The sequence below is a fragment of the Acipenser ruthenus genome, chromosome 2 (assembly GCF_902713425.1).
Source record: "Acipenser ruthenus chromosome 2, fAciRut3.2 maternal haplotype, whole genome shotgun sequence".
Lineage (NCBI taxonomy): Eukaryota > Metazoa > Chordata > Actinopteri > Acipenseriformes > Acipenseridae > Acipenser > Acipenser ruthenus.
In genome coordinates this window covers 7,423,530-7,444,115 of record NC_081190.1, presented here as the reverse complement: position 1 = coordinate 7,444,115, position 20,586 = coordinate 7,423,530, and the positions used below count along the sequence as shown (strand labels likewise).

The window sequence follows — 20,586 nt, the reverse complement described above, 5'->3', positions numbered from 1 at the left end:
AAAAAAGCCTATCTACAGAAGGAAGATACCTAGTTTGCGTCGCTTGCGTTGTGCAGTAGTTCATTTAAACGAGGCTTCTTTTTTTCTCTCCGTACCTTTCCAGTATGCATTGGCCCCTAAAAGAGGTGAATTTCATGGTGACCCCTCAATTTCGCGATTTAGGTAGACCCCTACTCTTGAGTGCTCAGTTCAACAAGGAAGCAAGGTCCTGTATTAGAATGGATGGAAAGGACTGAGCATCGCTGCCTTACAAAGTTTGCCAGCCATGTTGCTCTGCCAACCGCAGGACTATACATACAGCACAGGCTGTGTGTCTGCCAGTTCAATGTTTACCTTTGTGTGTGACGCTGTGGGTTTTTTTCCCCTGCTAATCTTTCTGCAGTTGGACCACGATGTATTGATGTGTAGGGGAGAATGTACAACATGTATAATGATGTGATAAAACAACACAATTATTTATTTTGGGAATACATGGAGGCATCCGTCAGTCTGTGTGTACTACCATTTTTTACATAGATCGAGAGAACCGCTAATTCAGTTGTGATAAAACTTTGTCACTTTTTTTTTTTTTTTTCCGTAGGCCTCAATTGATGCACCATTTCAAATAATAATAAAACAAAACTTGTATACAGAATTTTTTATTTGTCAAACCAGCCCATGAGTTAGTTCCAAATCTCACTACACCCCTTGTCATATAAAGATAATTTCCAAAAGTTGATCACATTCTGAAGACTCCAAAGCGTGTGCTCTTGGTAGGAGCATTGAGGGCAGCACTGAGACTCAAACCCAGCACCAGCCTTGTGTCAGCAGGGTCAATAATCCCATCATCCCACAGCCTGGAACAAAACAGAGAGTTTACAATTAACTTTTATACTTCCTTCCTCTTTTAAAAATGTGGGATTTGTGTGCTGTGTTTCTCAGGATTACAGATCATTTTCTAAAGCAGATTCTGAAAAGGTCATTCGATTGACTTTAGTTCCCACATCCTGAGGTGGAACAATGCACCCTCCTCCGTATCTGGCTTAATGTATTTGTTTTAACAATATCGTGCCTCATACTGCTTCTAATTAATGGTAGGGTTTCTGTGAAAAAGCAACAGGCACTGCAATGGCTTGTCAATGGGATTAATTCCCTCTGGTGGCTGGCTCCAATTTTGTAATACAATCTATTATTCAAAGAGGTACCTAATGGCCCTAATTACACTTTGTCAAACACTCTTGAGACCCAGCAGTTAATGAGTAAAAGCGGAAATGGTTCAAAAAATGATTAACAGAAGGTCCGAGTATAAAAGTTTTTATTTTTGAAAATGAAAGCTTTTGTTGGATGTGTTATCTTGGTTTGCTTTATATTGTTTGTGAAACTGCTAATAACAGATCTTTATTTTTCTTTACATGTGATTAGGGATTGAACTTTTCAGTTTTTATTATCAAAACCTCTACTTAATTCGCAATTGTTAAGCTGTGATCAAAAGAAAATGCTAATGAATTGAGACAATTAGGCTGCTGTTAAATCTGCTCTGAACTGCTCTCCCTTATCACAGTGCATACACATCTGCTTATGTTTTCAATTGGTTACTATTACCTATTCAAACCGATTTAACAGATTCATTAAATTCATGGCAACTCATCATTCCTGTCATGCAATGGTAAATACCTCTAGATGTTACTTTTGTCAAAGAATTTCACTAGTTTCATTGAGTAATATTACATACGCACGCAGAATATCAAAACCCAGTTTTCATTAGTGACTGAAGTCAGGTCAGTCCAGCCTTAATTAAAAGTGCTGTAAGCAGACAAAGCTTAATTATCCAATGGTGACATACAAAAAGGACCTAATAATTGTTATATATATAATTTATTAATTATATATAAAACAGTTTATATTACCGAATTCATTGACCTCATATATAAAAGGTTAAAAATCTCTAAAATCTATACGTTTGCACTTTAGTTCTGTCAATTATGTTTTTTCTTGGACACAAGTACTGTAGTAAATCTTGGACATGACAAAGGAACACTGGTGAGATTTGCAACAGGTATAAAAAACTTGTTTCTCCAAAGTCTGTAGAGATTCATTCTTAAGCTGAACTATAAATGGTATCAATAGTTTCGTATGCCATTGTCCCCGGGCTGATAAATGGAGCCAGCACAAATATCCTAAAGAGCCTGCAGCTTATGAAGGGGAGCGATTTGTGTACCCAGCACAAACTCTGCACAAGCACTTAAGTTCTTCAGATCCAGACAAATAGATCCCTTCACAACTGCTGACAGAATTTAGCTACGCTTCTTTTTCAGCATTCAGAGCATGAGCTTCTAAGGCCTGCGTGTTGAAAACTAATAAAAATTGAAGTCAGGAGAACTTAACCTGTTTGCAAAAAAACCCAAAAAACTCAACGATTCCCTAGAAGTACTGCAGTAACTCAGAAAAGTTAGGCTGCTTCATGTAAAACAGAATTAAATAGGGCTTTTTATGGGGCTGCTAGGATTCATAAAATGCATCAATTAATATAGAGCAATAAGGAAGTTATGAGGTGACAGACAGATCAAATCAAAGTTTTTAACATCTTATCTGCAGAACAGACCATAATGATCAGAGACGAGGACAGTCTCTCACTATGAATGTAAAGTACCAGCAAAGCAAGTATCCCCAGTTCTCCGATACAGTGCAAGCACACAGACATTGATCACCATGCATTTTAAAACCTAAACACACTAATCTGTACAAAAAAATAAGATGTATTCATGCTGATTTGCTGTAACCATTTTATCATTAAAAGCTCGATCTCCTTACTGAGCAGTCCTGTTAATTTGGGCGGAAATAACCTGTTAAAACAGAAACTTTGTTAAAGCTTGAAGTTACCTTGAACTGGAAAAATATGGGCTTCCTTCCTCTTCAAACCGTTTTACTATTGGTTCTTTTAGGGCTGCTTCCTCTTCTGCAGAAAACTGGGAGGAACATGGGGTCTTAGTTTCCAAATAACAAGTTTCTTATTCTATTCAAAAGATCTTCTCTTCAGCAAGAGGCCTACCATTGACATTTAAATAATTTATTATAGTAAGATGTTTTTTTAATGCTCAAATTTGATATTTTAGAAATAGGACTGTGATCCTTCAAACTACTGATTAGCTTTGCTAAAGAGTTTAGTCATGTTTCATAATACAAGCAGAAAAGAGAAGAAAAAGTAATTATTTTGCTGTTGATCTCCCCCCCCCCCCCCCCATATTCTCTGTGTGCATCATAAAGCAGGTAACTCGCAAAACACATTGTACAGACTTGTACGTTAAGACAGTGACACATGTATGTACAGAGGCTTTGATATAATCACAGATTTGCTTACTCTCAATGACATTTGCTAAAGAATGTCTTTCCAAAGTTTTACCACAATAAGTAGTTCTAATACCAGTACTTTATTATGGAAAGTGTATTCTACATGTTAACCTGCAGGATAATAACAATTTTGTGGCATTAACTAGGGAACTTGAGTGATTTTCTCCCTTTTACTTGAAAAGGGGCGTCCTTCCATATACCACTGAAAAGCACAGCCCATAATGGCGAATGACTGTTTGACAAAAAGCCCTATAAATAAAAAATCATACCTGCTTTCCCTCTCTGGCTTTCTGGTCCTTTGTGATAGTTGCCAAGACTGTGGCTGCTTGTTCACCTCCCATCACCGATATCCGTGCATTAGGCCACATGTACAGGAATCTTGGGCTGCCAGAGTAAAGACAGAAATGTACCTGAAATCACTTGTAAATTAAATCACAGCACAGTATCAACAGGCAGATGCAAGACCGTTTTACAGGGCTGTAAACAATGTACAATGTGTAACACAGTCAATCCATTTCTGTTTTTGAAACTAACAAGAAAGGGCAGTGAAAAAGGAGGACAAGGGTAGGACTGTGATCTCCTTTGGACAGGAGTTTAAGATACCCCAGGCTTTTTTTCTTGTTAGTTGGATACACTTTTGGTTTGATAAATAGATGGCTAGGACAGCCCCCCCCCCCCCATGTCAAGAATGAAAAGAGAAGTAGAAAACTTATTTTAGTTTCATTACATGTTCTACCATTGAGTCCTGTATAGTTATGGATGGTTAACAGAGACGGTATGGGGCTAGTTGGCACTGCACCAGAAACAAACTTTATTGTGCAGGTTCATATCAATATTAGCACTGGATGTAAATGTCAGCATTATAAAAAACGAAATAGCGAAAATGTATTGATGTTAGCTGCTGCAATCAAGCAAATGCTCCGGCTGCTAAAATATTATTACATATTTCTTAGAGAACAAAAGAAACAGGTGACTGACCTGTACGCCCGTCCACACATTCCATAGTTGCCAGCTCCGTACGACCCTCCGATGAGGACAGTGATTTTAGGAACGTTGGCACACGCTACTGCAGTTACCATCTTGGCCCCATCCTTTGCTATCCCGCCAGCTTCATATTCTTTTCCAACCATGAACCCTTTCAGAACAGACACAGCACAGTGTGAGTTTGGAGCAGTACAGAGGCGGAGGTTCTGTATGTCGACACTTCCAGTCTAGGTCTTTGCCTCAGCCATGTCTTTTAATAAATTGTAGGAGAAACCAATATGACAGACTTCTGTAGAAACAACACATCATCAATGAAATATTTATCATGCTAGAATTTATTACACGGCTAAAATGTCACAACATGCCGTCTTTTGCAATTCAAATTTGGAGTTTGACCCCCCCCCCCCCCCCCCCCCCGAGAAAAGCATGCTGCAATTTTTTTTCTAATGAGCTTAGAAAATGACTGTTCCAGCTCCAATTAAACAAAACAAAAGTTTGTTTTGTTTCATGCTGGTCGTGGTCGATAACCATGCTCCTCTATACTCTAAAAAAAAACTTTGTACTTTGTACCGTCTTATATACAAGCACCACATTCACAATGTTTAGCAATTTTACAATTTTGAACCTACCTGTGATGTTCTGTAGAAAAACAAGTGGAATATTTCTTTGGCAGCAGAGTTCAATGAAGTGAGTTCCCTGCAATCACATTCAAAGCAGACGAGATTAAAGCAGCACCTCACTTATTCACAACTTGTTTACTTTTTCGCATCTTGATTTTTTTTTTCCAATGCGTTAGACAATATGTCAAAAAGATCTATTCGTTGTTTTCCAGGAACACCTACGTTCTTAGTACCTTAATTACAATATCAATGAGTACCTTAATTAAAAAGCGCCGCTCTATACTGTGTTGTGCACCTATCCCTTATGCAATTGCACAAGGTCAATATGCAGCGTTCTCTCAGACCAGGTTTATTGACTGCAGCAGCATTGTGAAGCTTGTGAAGCTCACGCTTGTCAGTCACAGGATGAACGTCTCTCATCCCCTTTTTTTTTGTGTTAAGTTCTAAATATTTCTTCATTTTCCCGGGAACATTACGCCGGGAGGGGTCGCCCAAACTGACACTCGAGATTTCTCAGCACTCTTATAATTAAATCGGTTCATAGTCAACGTCAGCTTCCCCACTCCCATCTTAACAAGCTTCCCACAAAAAGTACTGTAAATGAGTCAAACAGTATACATTAGCATTTTTATTTCAAATTGTTTTACCTGGAAAGTATTATGGAACCTATGTTATGGTAATCTGTGATCATCAGTTATGGTGAATAGGTGTGCAACAAATCACACCTGCACTTAATGTACAATTTCTGTGCACGCACACTTGATAAATCTGCTCCATTGTCACATTTGTGCTATTCAGCCAGCATTTGTTTCTATTATGCATCCTGTCACAGCTTATGTTCTTCCCTTGGTAAAAAAATTTAAAATCAACCAACTTTGAAAAATGTCAGCTCTCATTTTAATAACCTTGCACAGGATTAAAAAAGCTCCTCAGCTCCTTCAAATAATGCTAGGGAAATTGAAATGAGGTGTGAATAAAATTAAACTACCCCCCAGATGCTCTTTAACTTTAATACGCAGGACATGTTCGTTTTATACCCAGATGTATTTTGGCATTTGAGACTTGGAATTTAAATACAGGTGGCATTTACAAGTGCACATGAGATTGTATTTGAAACTAGAAACCAGACAGGATAGAATGCTTCACATTAGGCCACTAACCACGTCTATTGAAATTCTGAAGGTGGAAAAGGCTTTGCTTTGGCCTCTGGGGACTTTTCTAGCACTTTTTCCTTCCATTTATTGCAGGCACATTTAGTGTTCAGCACATTGCAGTTCAATTGATGTTTGTCAGTTCAGCTGTGCTAATCTTGTCTTCAGCAGGCTATGGAGTGATGTCTGTACTGTGCGCAGGACCCACCCGTAGCAGGTAAATCCATAGCAGACAATCTCCAGCAATTAACTTTAAAACAATCAGTATATTGGCTTATTTGACATACACTTTACTATCGAGTCTTGCGGTATGCTTCAGATCGTCATTATGCTGGTACTAAAATCCTTGACCAATTCGGGCCATTGTTAGATCAGGACACTATAGAACAGCTCCTTTCTTATTATTTCATGAATCTTCTCCAGATTATAACAGAATGTCGCACACTAACATGCATTACGGCTCAAAACCAGCTCAAGACATATTATTAAAGGGTTATTGAAACTCGACACATACTTTTTTTGCCGACTCTGAAAACAGGACTCCGTTGTTCCCAATGATTCCCACCGGGTATCCAAATATTCTTGCAAAACCTGTTCAGAGACGAGTCAAGAAACGTACAAAAAACACACACGTTACGTTTTCAGAAACTCTCACTCCATCTCAGACATTCTTACTTTAATGGTTTCTTATTACTACTGTACCTGTGACTAATGTATCTCCGTAAAAAGCTTTGAATTCATCGAATTTACTGCCATCCACGATTCTTGCAATGACCTGCAAAGAAACACAGAATTATATTTATATACTGACTATGCAGTTTAAACAACAAACAGTCGTAAGCCTATGGCTGAAATCTGGAAATGTGTCTTTTCTGAATCAGTCATGGATTAACATTTTAAAAACTGTTCTTTGCTGGGTATCAGAAAAAAAAGCATCCGTTTAAAATAAAAATAAAAAATTCACACACTACTATCTCATGTGTTCTCCAAGTGACTTCCAGATCACAATTCATATTGACTTGAACTACTGTTCACTAGCCAATAGAGTTACAGGCTATGAGAATCCGATATCATGGTAGACTCCAGTAAGTCAGTAACAAAGAGTATTTGACAATGGCTCGTACTTATTGTGGACTATTATTCTGAACCAAATACTAAGAATTTCCCATGGTCTCTTGCTGCTAACAGCAGTTGCACTACTCTAAGATGAATGCTTTTCTCTGCTCAGTTACTTTTAAACTACCCAGTATTTGTCAACTATGGATAACAAGGATATTAAATAAAATGGTTTGTAATAGAAAAAAATGGTGCCTTCCTATTTAACATACAACATTTATAACAGATCTCTAACGAGACTGTAGAATGTTTTATACTCTATATTTCAACCACCAGCTTTCCGGAGGGCTGCCATAAAGACAAGACAAGACAGAATAGTTGCTGCAGCAAGGATGCACTGCATTCAATCAAGTGAAACATGATATCCTTTCAAAAGCACTTCGCAGACCAATACCTCTCGGACGTCAAAGTTTCTTTTCAAGTTGTCACCAACGATACCATATATTTCATCTGCAGGAAACAGTGGGTCCTCTGGACGTTCCACAGTCACCTGGTAATATTTAAATAGATTAAAGTTACATACCGGTATACATACATGCATACTTACAAATACCCAATGAAGTGGGCTTGCGGGCCATTCTGCCCTTGAGTGGGCCTCTCAGGAACCTCGTTAGAACAGGTCTCATCTCAGTGGGAGGGCTTGGGTTCCATTTCTTGTGCAAGGTTTGCTCTAGCATGTAGGTGGCAAGAGGAATAATGATTTCAATGAGGTCACTCACCTGGCCCACACTTCCTGATGGAAAGGCAATTGGCACTGGAAGCAATGCATGTATTATGTATTTGTTTAGAGTCTGAGTGACACATTGGAAAGTACTAAGGATGTCTAGTGACGCTCAAAGCCAGTTCCGAATGGATGCAAAAATCACAATAGTAAGGAGGAGGAAACAAGCAATTACAATGGCATTGGAAGCTGTGTGGTGGTTGTTTTGCAATACGTGATTCATAAGAAACAAATCTAATTCCTCTACAAAAAACAAAAACACAATTCATTAACTCATTACAGGCAAACCACATCAGCCTCCTCCAAATTGGGTTTGCTTGCTTTACTAGAGGCAGAAAAAATCTCCAGCTGGGACTGACTCTTGAATTGCAAAAACCCATTTCCAAATAAAAATGAAATGAAGTATCTTAAAATATTCATCCCGGGGTACTTGTTCTTATAAAAAATGCATTAAAAAGAAATGCACATCAACAGGATTATGATCTTACCGTAAAACTTCAAATAAACGCCGGGTCTCTAATATGCACCAGGGCTGCTGGGAAATATGGTAAATAGACACCAGGTCTCTAAACGCCGGGTTATGAATAATAATATAATTCATACTGAATGTTCCAGTCAATACACACACATGGCTGTACAGCGAGCTTACTAATTTGTTTTTCAACAACGATGAAGAGACCCTGAGGCTCAGGATGAATTATAAGAAACTGAATTTAACTTATTTTAAAAGGTACACGTATCAGGTTTTTTTTTAATGACGGTATTCATTTTAAAACCAGTTGTGAAGCTTTTTTTGAGCGTGCTGAAAGTAAGTAAAATACAAACTTGTTTTCTGATATTAACAGGGTTGTACGTGCTTTTATTATTATTATTATTATTATTATTATTATTATTTTTGTATTAACAGTACTTAGTGCATTTGAGTCTTGCAATGAATATTTGTATTTTGCTCCTTTTCGTTCATTTTTATCGATGTACACGTTATAAAAACAGTTATTAGTCACTTTTGCTTTGATTTTGTGATACAACTGGTACTTGTATTGATTTTATTGTTAATCTTTAAACAGTTTGAAGTATTTTTTAGTGTGTTGTGGGCCAACAGTATGAACTTATTTTTCATATTAACACACTATTTCATGCGGTTGTTTTGCAATGAAGGTTCGTTGCTGGTTAATTTTTCATCGATTGTCCATGCTTACCAAAGTACACGTTTTGAGGGTGAACAGTAAATAAATATGTGTTAATAAAGCACGATACTTATTGCTTTTATTAATTTTAAAACCATGTTTGTTTCTTTATTGTGCTGCAAGCCTACCTTAATACACACTTGTGTTCCGATATTTTTAGTGGATTTCACAGTTTTTATTATTATTACAATACAAACTGTTATTACCCACTGACACAACCGTTAATGACGTTGCTGGAAAGTTGTAATTTACTTATGTCGTTTCTATAGGTTGTGTGCAGGCAGATTTTTCATGATTGCATCTGAAGTATTTGCAGATGTTAGTGATCTTACATAATAAACGCAGTCTCAAATAGTCGCCGGTCTCCAATAGGCGCCGGGGCTACTGGCAAATATTGTAAATAAACGCTGGGGCGTTTACTTAAAGTTTTACGGTATTTATTAATAAAAAATAAACCAAATCCTTTTGTTTCACACTTAAAGTATACTTATTATTAATATTATTATTTATTTCTTAGCAGACACCCTTATCCAGGGCGACTTACAATCGTAAGCAAATACATTTCAAGTATCACAGTACAAGTAATAATACAATTAAGAGCAAGATAAATACAATGACTTGGTTCAAGCAAGTACAAGTGTGACAAAATACAATTCAATAATACAGCAGATAACAGTGTCAGTGATAGTTACATCAGGATATGATTAAATACATACTATATTACTATCAACAAATTAATTGAAGTCAGAGATTCAATTGATTGCCTACTTTTAGTTTGTCTCTTAACTTTAGAAACATATTAATTAAGCAACATTGCATAATGCCAGCAGGTTATAAACAGGCAGCTCTTGAATATTGAGAGAAACCAAAACTGCTTCCTTCATATGACTGAATGATTGAATCTCCATATGGTGCGGTGCATACAAATACAACACAAATTAAAAAGAAAATTCATCCCATGAATGCAGATCATTTACTTACATCCACTTTCTTCTGGTAGTTCAAATTTCTCACAGCTTTTCTGGCTAAATGGAGCGCATGGGCATCATCGAGGGCGTAGTGATCTGTGACTCCAGACTTTCTGTGGACAACAAGACACACTCAGCGGTGCTGTTTGAAAGGGGGGCAGGAACTGCGGCAACACAAAGTATCTGATGTTGAAGAATAACATGTAGAGCCCCAGTGCTTAAGCAATAGTGTAAACCTGACTAGTTCATAATTGAAACGTTTTACAGATTAAGACCGCCGTCCCTTATAGCAGTTTCATATTGTAAATAACACATAACAAGGTCATTTAGCAACCTCTTGGTGTTTATGACCAACAGACAGCTAAACATTCATTGGGGACAGCTACATTGCTATATCGTGGGAAACTCTCAGCTCATTGTGGAAAAGTTTGGTAATCTTTGGTACACATTATTTTGAAAAACATTATTTAAAAAATAAAGTAGCATTTGTTTTACAACTTAAAAGGTATAACAACCACCCTAAGGTTTCAGGGACAGGGAGATCTTTATTTCCCCCCTCCCACAGGTTTCTACAATCAGTGCTAACAAAGTGTTTAGAAAGTTTCATCACAATGGGTTCTCTAAATATACAGTGTATGTGAAAATGGAATTGTGACATATAGGCAGATTTTCAGGCAAAAGGACAGACAGCCTCGATCTACCACCATATTCTGATCTGATAAATTAACTGTGCTAAAGAATCTGCAGCATGTTTCTCTAGATATTTGCAAAACTTGCAGGGGATCATTTATAATGTAGGTTCATGTTCTTAATGTAGGTACTGTAGTAACATGCAGTGTTACAGCTGGATGCCTGTACTAGCTCTAAACAGCAGTCCAAGTTTTACCAGATAGAAATGCAATGTTAGAAAACAGCCATATTTGACAAAGGCTGAATATTAACACAATTCTTGACTTAAAATGAACCAGGCGGATCTCATGAGCTACATCACCTAGCACGGACTCATTTTCTTGTATAATGATATTCTTGTTTGGAGGTCAGCAATCCCCAGCAGTCCTTCAAACTGTGTAGGAGTCACTTGATTTGTTTTCACTGAGACATCGACAGACAGGTGTTGAGATGCAATAGCAGAATACTTTTAATTGCTTTTTATTTTTCAACAGCGAACAATTTATTGTCCCATCACCGAAGGAGAAATTGCCTTAAGCATCTCAAGCTCCAAGCTCCAACTCCCACTGAAAGGGCTGAGATTTAGCATAGCAGCATCTTGATACAGACTTTCTCAATGAAGACATTCAGCTGAAATGTTTTTCATAGAATTTTAGTATCACTACATATACCACCATGGGGTGTAGAGTCATGCATGCCACTACCCCATTTACTGGGAAGGTTAGAACAGCAACCTCACAGACACAGAACAAGCAAACAGTAACACGCATTTCCAAACTGTATTTACCTGCAGTGAAGGTCTGCACCACCTAGATCCTCAGCTGATACCTCCTCACCGGTTGCAGCTTTCACCTAGAGATAGATAAAAGAAAATCCAGCATGTTAAGCACAACCTTCATGTTTGTTTTTCCACAACCTGTGCGGGTAGTGACAGATGGGGTGTTTTTCTGACAGTAAATTTGACCCACTTAAGTTTCGATTGAACTGGTTTTCTGGACCTTGGTTGTAAAAAATGATCTCATGTTATAAGTCAATGTATGTGCCCCACTTAGAACTGCAATAGGGTTCTGGATATTGGTTCTATGTGACTTTGAAATTGACATGGTTATGTGGTCTTTTTCTATGGGTAAACAAGACTAACAAATATTAATGAGTTCAGTGGGCCTGGGAGATGTGTGTCACTGCAGCCAGCAGGTAATCAATACGAGTTAACAAGTGCAGTTTTGTCATTCAGCCGCTGTGAATGATTTGCCCTGCTCCCAGGGGGGTGAGGCACCTTCATGTTTACTGATTAGATGTGCTTGATGAGGCCAGATCCCATTAACAGTTACTCCTTCGATCACTTAGAAATATGCATTGAGTAGCAGTAGAAGACAATTCCAGAAAGATATATATATACATTGATAGACAGACAGACATACACACACACACTACACTAGAGGGTCTCTTCCTGCAAAAACACAACAGAAATCATAATGCCACGGACAGCAGATTCTACAGACCTAAGTGACTTTTAGTGCAGGAGGGCTGCTGTAACTGCTGATTGTGTCCAATTACGAAATTAATGAATTACCTTTGTGGAGGGTCTATGAATCAGCTGACGGTCCAGACCCTAATGTTATTCATGCATAACTAGACACTCCTACACACACACAAACATACATACAGTACATAAACACAAGGAGTGACTGAAACGCACCAGAGGAGGGCCTCCTAGGAAGATTGTCCCTTGCTTTCTCACTATAATGCTTTCATCAGCCATAGCAGGTACATACGCTCCACCCGCTGTACAGGATCCCATCACGACAGCGATCTGAAGCAAAAGATTTTTAAAAGGGTTATACTTCAGGCAATCCGTGAACAAGTTTATATAAACAAAACGTGAAAACCAACATTAAATGAAGAGTTTTTTTTAAAAAATATACATTTGCATAAAATAGGAGATATCAGTACAGGTAAATGCACATTTTACACAGCAATTTAACAGACAGCTGTCTAATCCTGCATCATATACTGTACCGCACAAGCTATTGCTCAAGGTTGCTTTTCTCTTCTTACCTGTGCAATGCGTTCAGAAGACAGACGTGCCTGGTTGAAGAAAATACGCCCAAAATGATCTCTGTCTGGGAACACATCTGCTTGCCTTGGTAAATTTGCCCCTCCTGAATCAACTGCAATTCATACCAGATTATTAGCAAATTATTTTTTATTGCATAATCAATCATATTTAAAATGTGTTTAATAGTAAAACAGTCTTTTTGCAGTTTCCCATGTTTTTCCCCATGGTTATACTGTGCATTTACCATAGTTTATCCTGGTTTGCCATGTTTATTAATATGCTTTACCATACCTCGCTGGTCTTTACAATGTTTACCTCTGCTTTATTACACTCTGCTATGCTTTTACTATGGGAAACTTTTGTGTGGGATAGGTCAACTTTGTTAAAGCTGCAATGGTCACCATCATACATCATGCCATTGGGACAGCATTCTTCCACAGTTTAGCCACACTTATATCAGACATTGTTGGGTTCTGAGTTGGCTTAAAATCATTGATTAAGTTTCAACTCAAGCTGACAATAACAACGCTCACCTAAATAAATACAGGGCAGGTGATTCTGCTGAGCGATTTCTTGGGCCCGAAGATGCTTCTTCACTGTGATTGGATAATATGTACCGCCTTTCACAGTTGCATCATTGGCAACAATCACACACTCCACTCTGAAAGAACAAGCATAAATACACTCAATGGGTGACAGCTGCATTTATTTTATATTATGCATGTGAAACATTAAAACTCTGGTATTACTTAGAAAAAAAAAAGATTATATAATCCTTAAGTAGTCGTATAAATGAGCTACAATTGCAATGCAGTTAGTGTACTGTAGATGCATCTCCTTTTTGTAAGACTTAAAAATAGCTTTCAGAGAACAGGGATGGGCAAACATTTTCTTTCACTTACAGATACAGAAATTTACGAGACTGCACTTACATCACAGATGCAGTATACTTTTTATTTCAAATCGTATTTAAAATATGTAAATGACATTGTTATTTTTTTTTTTTTTTTAAATGAACCTCCCGGGGGCCTCCCGAGTGGCGCATCCGGTGAAGGCGCTCCGCGTAGAGTGCCGGATGCGCCCCATATAGCCTGGGCGAGTCCAGGCTATTCCACTGCCGACCGTGGACGGGAGCTCCCAGAGGGCGGCACACAATTGGCCGAGTGCTGCCCTGGGGGAAGGGCTTAGATCGGCCAGGGTGTCCTTGGCTCACCGCACACCAGCGATCCCTATAGTCTGGCCAGGCGCCTGCGGGCTTGCTTGTAAGCTGCCCAGAGCTGTGTTGTCCTCCGACGCTGTAGCTCTGAGGTGGCTGCATGGTGAGTCTAAAGTGTGAAAAGAAGCGGTCGGCTGAAGGCACACGCTTCGGAGGACAGCGTGTGTTCGTCTTCGCTGCTCCCGAGTCAGCACAGGGGTGGTAGCGGTGAGCTGAGCCTAAAAATAATTGGATATTCTAAATTGGGAGAAAATACAAAAAATAACTGGCAACTACTAAATTATAAAAAAAAATAATAATAAATCACCCTACCAGCTCCACATCAGGAACCACATCAATGATTCTGGATACATAACCAGCAGCATTGTTTGAACTACACATAAACGCAGTCGCTCTGGAGCCCAATGTTTTTCCATAGGACTGAGTGTGGGCAACGACAACACGTCAGCTTGATATTTAAAACCCTTAACAGCCAACCAGGGCGTGACTTGGGTAGCCATGCCTGGGCAGCTGGATCCAGTCTGTCATAGTTGCATGTTTCCATGGATACTACTGCAATAAAAACAATCGCAGCCTAGCTCAGTATATTATTTATACTGGCAGCTGACTCATCTAGAGATGGAAATACGACTCCCTTTGCATAGCAGTTTCATCAATTACTGGTTTTACAATGAGTTTATTAAGACACACCTGAGCTTGTCACCTATACACTATGGCTAATCAAGCTTGTATTAAAACCTGGGATGGGTGGAACTTCTATGCAAGATCAGTAAAACTAACACACGCTAAGTAAAGCAAGCCCCTTTTACTGAACTTGTAACAGCTTTAATCACCTCTTTATTTCTGTGTTTATTTGCATGGCTGGTGGAGTTACTGTAGCCCATGTTCTCACAGCAGCATCCATACCTATACAATCTGCAGCTAGTTTAAAAGTATATTGTTTTTAGAATAAGCTGCAGTGTGTATTGTTGTGAGATATTTCATCAAGGACAAGCAGTAAGATTTATAGCTAATGAATGCTAATAGATACTATTCAGTGACATAATTTCTTAGTAGCAGCAGTCAGTGATTACACTTACCCAGATACTCGCCCAATGCCTGTTATGATCCCTCCTGCTGGCACCTCCTCATTACCATACAGCTGGTAAGCGGCAAACTGGGAGAACTCTAAAAAAGGAGAGCTGCAAAAATATAAAATATGAAGGTCAATTCTAGTGTTTTGCAACGAGAAACTCCACCTACAAATCAAATAACAGCATGTCTGAAAGCCCCTTTGAGAGTCACATATATAAAAGAGAAACTATAGAAGATATAGCCATCAATAGCTCGGGCTGCTGACATCACTACACTGTCATTCCATTTAACTCAACAGGTGAGTCCCAGCATGAGCACATTTACTGAAAACAGAGATCAAAATAATACAGTAGTGTACTATTCCAGTACAGATGGTGTGGATTTAAAACCCCTGGCTATGTATTACCCCGGATCAATAAGTCGGTCAACACGCTCTCGTGGTAACAGCTTTCCTCTTGACGTGTGTAGCTTCCTGGCTCTTTCTCCGCCTCCTTTAACAAGAAGAGCATTTTGATTATTAGGAAGGATTTTACAAGGAGAGGGGCTGGTGCTGACATGATTACAATAAGTCACAGAGTTAGCCGTGGTAAACCTCTGGATCACAAATATCCTATTTTTCTTATTATTTTAAAAACTCTAATGTCATTATTCTATTATTTTACTGTATATAAACACAACCACAATCAATCACTCACTAACTCATGTGCTGTATCACATTGGATAAAGCACCAATTACAATTCTAAAACAAATCAAACAGACTACTGGCAAGTCCTTAATGTATTGTCCGAGTTGTATGTTTTCTGATTTGGTAACTAGAGAAAAAGGCAAATCCTTTAATAATTAATTAAAAGATTACCCAATTTGATTGTGTCTGCACGTTCTTTAAGCTCGGTTACTAAAGCTTGCATTCGCTCATAATTCTCCTAGAGGGACAACAAAGAAAAAGAAAAGTGTTACTCCATAACCGTGGATACAACCTGCATCTCTGTTTGCTTTAAAAGCTCCCGGTTTTTTTGTTTTCCTTACATTTTATCAATGATAAGTCATGTAATGTGTATCACACCACTATTAATAAAACACTATTATTTTAAGAGTCACAAATTAGACAAAGGTTTCAACTGAGCCTATATCGCAACTATGTGCTGTGTGGTAAGCTGTTTAAACAGCTCTGATGTTGTTCTGTAGGTTTTAGCTTCCAATATGATTTCTCAGTGGAACATGAATGGGCATCCAAATACAGTTACATTTTTAATTTTAATAATACAATGTATTATTTTCATATATTTAAGAGCTATAATTAAACCTCTGAAACTGACATATAATTAACTAGAGGGATTACATAAAGTGCATTATTATTAGTATTATAAATAAGTGATTCATAATCATACTAAAACAGAATCAATTCTCAACCGTTCGTATTTTGTGGTGCTGACAGTAGGAAAGGAAACGTTCTGGATAACGTTCTAGTGTGTTGGATAATTATTTTCTTATTAAGCAATTGCCTCCCACTACCAAAAGTGTAATCAAGAATATGGGATGCCAAAATCCCCTACTGTTATTAACAGTATTAAAGTGCAAAATGAAGTATGCAATAACGAGACACTTAATTAGCTTAATTTATTAATTATTTCAGTACATTGTTGTTGTTGCATGTTTTTTTTTTAATTTATGTATTTATTTATTACAAACTATACCTTATTTTATTTATTTATTTTTGTTAACTTTATTTTTGTATGAGAAAAATTGGTTGGGATATGATACGAGTAAAACTTACATCACGTGAAAGTACTGTACAAGAAATCAATTGTATCCATATAATAAACTGAATCAGGGACGTGATTAAAACAAAGCGCGGCTGGATTTATTTTCTCCGGCATGATGTATGCTTTAGTTTCGCAAAATCTGGACAACTGATGGCACGGGTATTAATTTTTTACCCTTGACCTTCCAACCTACGATAAATAAGATTACTAACTAACGTCAATTAATTATTGCAATTATTAAACACAATTGTCTCGTGTATTGTATATCGTTTTATTTTATTTAGTTACACTGCGGTACGGAGACCTGCTGGAATATTTTGAGAGGTTTGACAATAACATAACATTGTAAAGAAAAAGAAGTTCTGTACATCAGTCTTATTTTACATATCAATGCTATATATATATATATATATATATATATATATATATATATATATATATATATATAGCATTTATATATATAGCATTTATATATATATATATTACAGTACAGTTTATGAACTGTGTATAATACTGGTGCGGGCGACCTTCCTGTCCTCCCAGCTACAGTACTTTACTCGAGCGCGAGGCTGCATCCCTGGCCTACCTGGAAGAGTGGAGAGTTCAAATCAGGCTGACAACCGAGAGTCGCCACTCTGTCCCCGCGATAGAAGCGAGTGAAAGCGGCACTAGCTGTCAGCCTTCCCGAACATCGGAGCAGACACAGCGACGGCTTAAATGTGTGTAGCATTGTTTTGTTTACCAATGCATGGATTTACATAACCTGATATTTTCAATCTGTAACCGTGGCTTCCCTTTGACATTCACAGCGCGTGTTTCCACCCTCACGAGATTAGTACTGAAAGGGTAAACAGCCCAAGCCTATACATCCACTCCCCCAAAGTAAAGCAGCAAATGGAATGAATGCAAGCGGGACCTGCCCACTGCACTAGCCTCCAGAGTCGTTAGTTCTTGCCTGTAGTGGAACCCAATGTTAACCATTAGAATCGCATAAGTATTATTTTGTATTGGGTCTGGTTCTTATTGCAAGTTTGTCTGGAAGTAGAACACGTGAGAATGGTCGTTTTTTTTTTGATAAAGTGTACAGTGTTGTTTTCTCTCAAAGTTCCCGAAGCGTGACTGTGGCACAACACTCGCTCCCAACACCGATATTTTTGTTTTGGGTTTTTAAAACCAGTCCATTCTCATGAAAGAACAATTGAAATTATGATCTGCTAAATTCATACAAATGGTTCCCATGATATATATTTAGAAACAATATGCATCTCTCTGGATTAAACATCATGATCTAATAGACTATTAATAGGCTCTTCCATTGCCTCAAAGGTGATGATTATTCAGCTCCTGCTGCATTGAGGAATAGTCACTTATCTCTTCAGTCGTATGATCCGTGCCTCTCAGGAAGGCACTACACTGTTGACAATAGTATGAGTTTATAGTTGGTCTACTCCCTTTATTGCTTCAAGTTTGCCCTTGTGCCCAGGGCAGGTTACAAATATACAGTGCCCTGAAAAAGTATTTGCCCCCTGTCTGATTTTCTGCATTTTTGCATATCTTTGACACTGAATGTTATCAGATCTTCAACCAAAACCTAATATTAGATAAAAGGAACCATGAGAACGAATAACACAAACATTTGATACATATTTCATTTATTTATTAAAGAAAGTTATGCAACACCCAATTCCCCCGTGTGAAAAAGCAATCGCCCCCTTAGACTCAATAACTGGTTCGCCACCTTTAGCAGCAATAACTGCAAACAAACGCTTCCTGTAGTTATTGATTAGTCTCTCACAGCACCGTGGAGGAATTCTGGCCCACTCCTCCATGCAGAACTGCTTCAACTTAGTGACATTTGTGGGTTTTCGAGCATGAACTGCTCGTTTCAGGTCCTGCCACAACATCTCAATGGGGTTTAGGTCTGGCCTTTGACTAGGCCATTCCAAAACTTTAAATTTCTTGTTCTTCAACCATTCTGATGTAGACTTGCTTGTGTGTTTCGGATCATTGTCTTGCTGTATGACCCAGCTGCGCTTCAGCTTCAGCTCACAGACGGATGGCCTGACATTCTCCTGTAGAATTCTCTGATACAGAGGAGAATTCATGGTTCCTTCAATGATGGCAAGGAATCCAGGTCCTGATGCAGCAAAGCATCCCCAAACCATGACACTACCACCACCATGCTTGACCGTTGGTATGAGGTTCTTACTGTGGAAGGCAGGATTTGGTTTTCGCCAGACATAACGGAGCCCATGTCGGCCAAAAAGTTCCACTTTTGACTCATCTGTCCATAGAACATTGTTCCAGAACTCTTGAGGATCATCCAGGTGCTTTTTGGCAAACTTGAGATGAGCATTCATGTTCTTCTTAGTGAGCAATGGTTTCTGCCTTACTACTCTGCCATGAATCCCATTTTTGCCCAGTGTCTTTCTGATGGTGGTCATGAACACTGACCTTAGCCGAGGCGAGAGAGGCCTGCAGATCCCTGGATGTTGTTCTAGGGTTCTTTGTGACTTCCTGGACAATTTTACGCCTGGCTCTTGGAGAGATTTATGCAGGGCTGCCACCCCTGGGAAGATTCACTACTGTCCCAAACTTTCTCCATTTGGACAATATGGCTCTGACTGTGGTTCGGTGGAGCCCCAGAGCCTAAGAAATGGCTTTGTAACCCTTTCCAGACTGATAAGCATCAACAACTTTGTTCCGGAGGTCTTCAGGAATTTCTTTTGTTCGTGGCATGATGTGCCTCTAGAACCTGTCTGCTGACAACTTCACTCTGATGTTAAGAGCCAAAGTTAGCCAGATTTATATTGGGCAGGGCTGGTCTAAATCAGGCCTGGTTGTTAACCAAAGTACTCAAACAGCTGACCCTAATTATCCCTTTAATTGGGTTCAGTTAACTAGGAGGGGCAATAACTTTTTCACACCTGAAGTTTGCATGTTTGATTTACCTTGCACACCAAACAAATGAAAGAAGCACCAAACTTTCTCTCAGACTCTCTCTATATACTACTATAACCCACAAAAAAATCTGACCAAATAAAATGTGAAAAATGGGAAAAAATGCAGAAAATCAGGCAGGGGGCAAATACTTTTTCACGGCACTGTGTGTGTGTGTGTGTGTGTGTGTGTGTGTATATATATATATTGTGAGACAGCAGGGAGGGGGTTAAAACCTCCCTGCACAGAAAACATGTGAAAATGCACACTGGTTTTAGTTTAATTGTATTTGTTTATTGTTTAATTATCCCCTGCACCTGGTGGTTGTTATTAAATTAGGACCAGGTGCAGGGTATTTAAGGAGTGAAGCCAGTGTGCTCAAAGCTGCTGAGTAGAGGGAGGCAGAAAGAGGTGCTCTGCTTCCCAGCAGTCATAAAAGAGTAAGTGCTGTGTAAACCTGTGAGTTTATGTTTGTGTCGGTGCCAGGTAAACGGCTTAGCCGTCCTGCAAGTTAGTCAGGGAAATTACCTGTTTAGTTAGTACTCCAAAACAGAGTTAGGTGTTTGTTTGTATTTTGTTTTGTTTTGTGTTTGATTAAAAGTAGCGCAACCGCGCTGAAAACTCAATTTCTCTGTGCTGGGTCAGTTATTAAAGGGGCAACGAACCCGTGAGAGGGGAAGCTCGTTCACAATATATATATATATATATATATATATATATAATAAAAGGGTGAGACCCAGTAAAACAAAGCTGAATTCGTACAAAGACCATGTCTGTCTACTTCTGAATT

General features: G+C 38.5%; 1 protein-coding gene across 1 annotated transcript; it reads right to left on the bottom strand.

Moving 5' to 3' along the window:
- Positions 1-622: 622 nt before the first annotated feature.
- LOC117403780 (methylcrotonoyl-CoA carboxylase beta chain, mitochondrial-like) lies at positions 623-17,729 on the bottom strand. The gene is made up of 17 exons (XM_058987913.1): positions 17,443-17,729; positions 15,950-16,016; positions 15,499-15,583; positions 15,098-15,199; positions 13,336-13,463; positions 12,802-12,914; positions 12,443-12,556; positions 11,531-11,595; positions 10,088-10,187; positions 7,593-7,688; positions 6,785-6,857; positions 6,597-6,673; positions 4,941-5,007; positions 4,306-4,462; positions 3,597-3,711; positions 2,860-2,945; positions 623-836 (listed from the first exon to the last, which is right to left on the bottom strand). The coding sequence occupies exons 1-17, from the start codon at positions 17,584-17,586 to the stop codon at positions 719-721; spliced, it is 1,707 nt and encodes a 568-aa protein (XP_058843896.1). The 5' UTR covers positions 17,587-17,729; the 3' UTR covers positions 623-718.
- Positions 17,730-20,586: the final 2,857 nt, after the last annotated feature.

Excerpts from the sequence above, each read along its gene's own strand:
- LOC117403780 (XM_058987913.1), bottom strand. The coding sequence starts at position 17,586 with ATGCTACACACATTTAAGCCGTCGCTGTGTCTGCTCCGATGTTCGGGA. Across the intron at positions 7,689-10,087 it reads ACTACCAGAAGAAAGTGGAT|GTGACTGTGGAACGTCCAGA; the intron begins GTAAGTAAATGA and ends AAATATTACCAG. Across the intron at positions 5,008-6,596 it reads TTTCAGAGTCGGCAAAAAAA|GGAACTCACTTCATTGAACT; the intron begins GTATGTGTCGAG and ends ATGTGATTGCAG.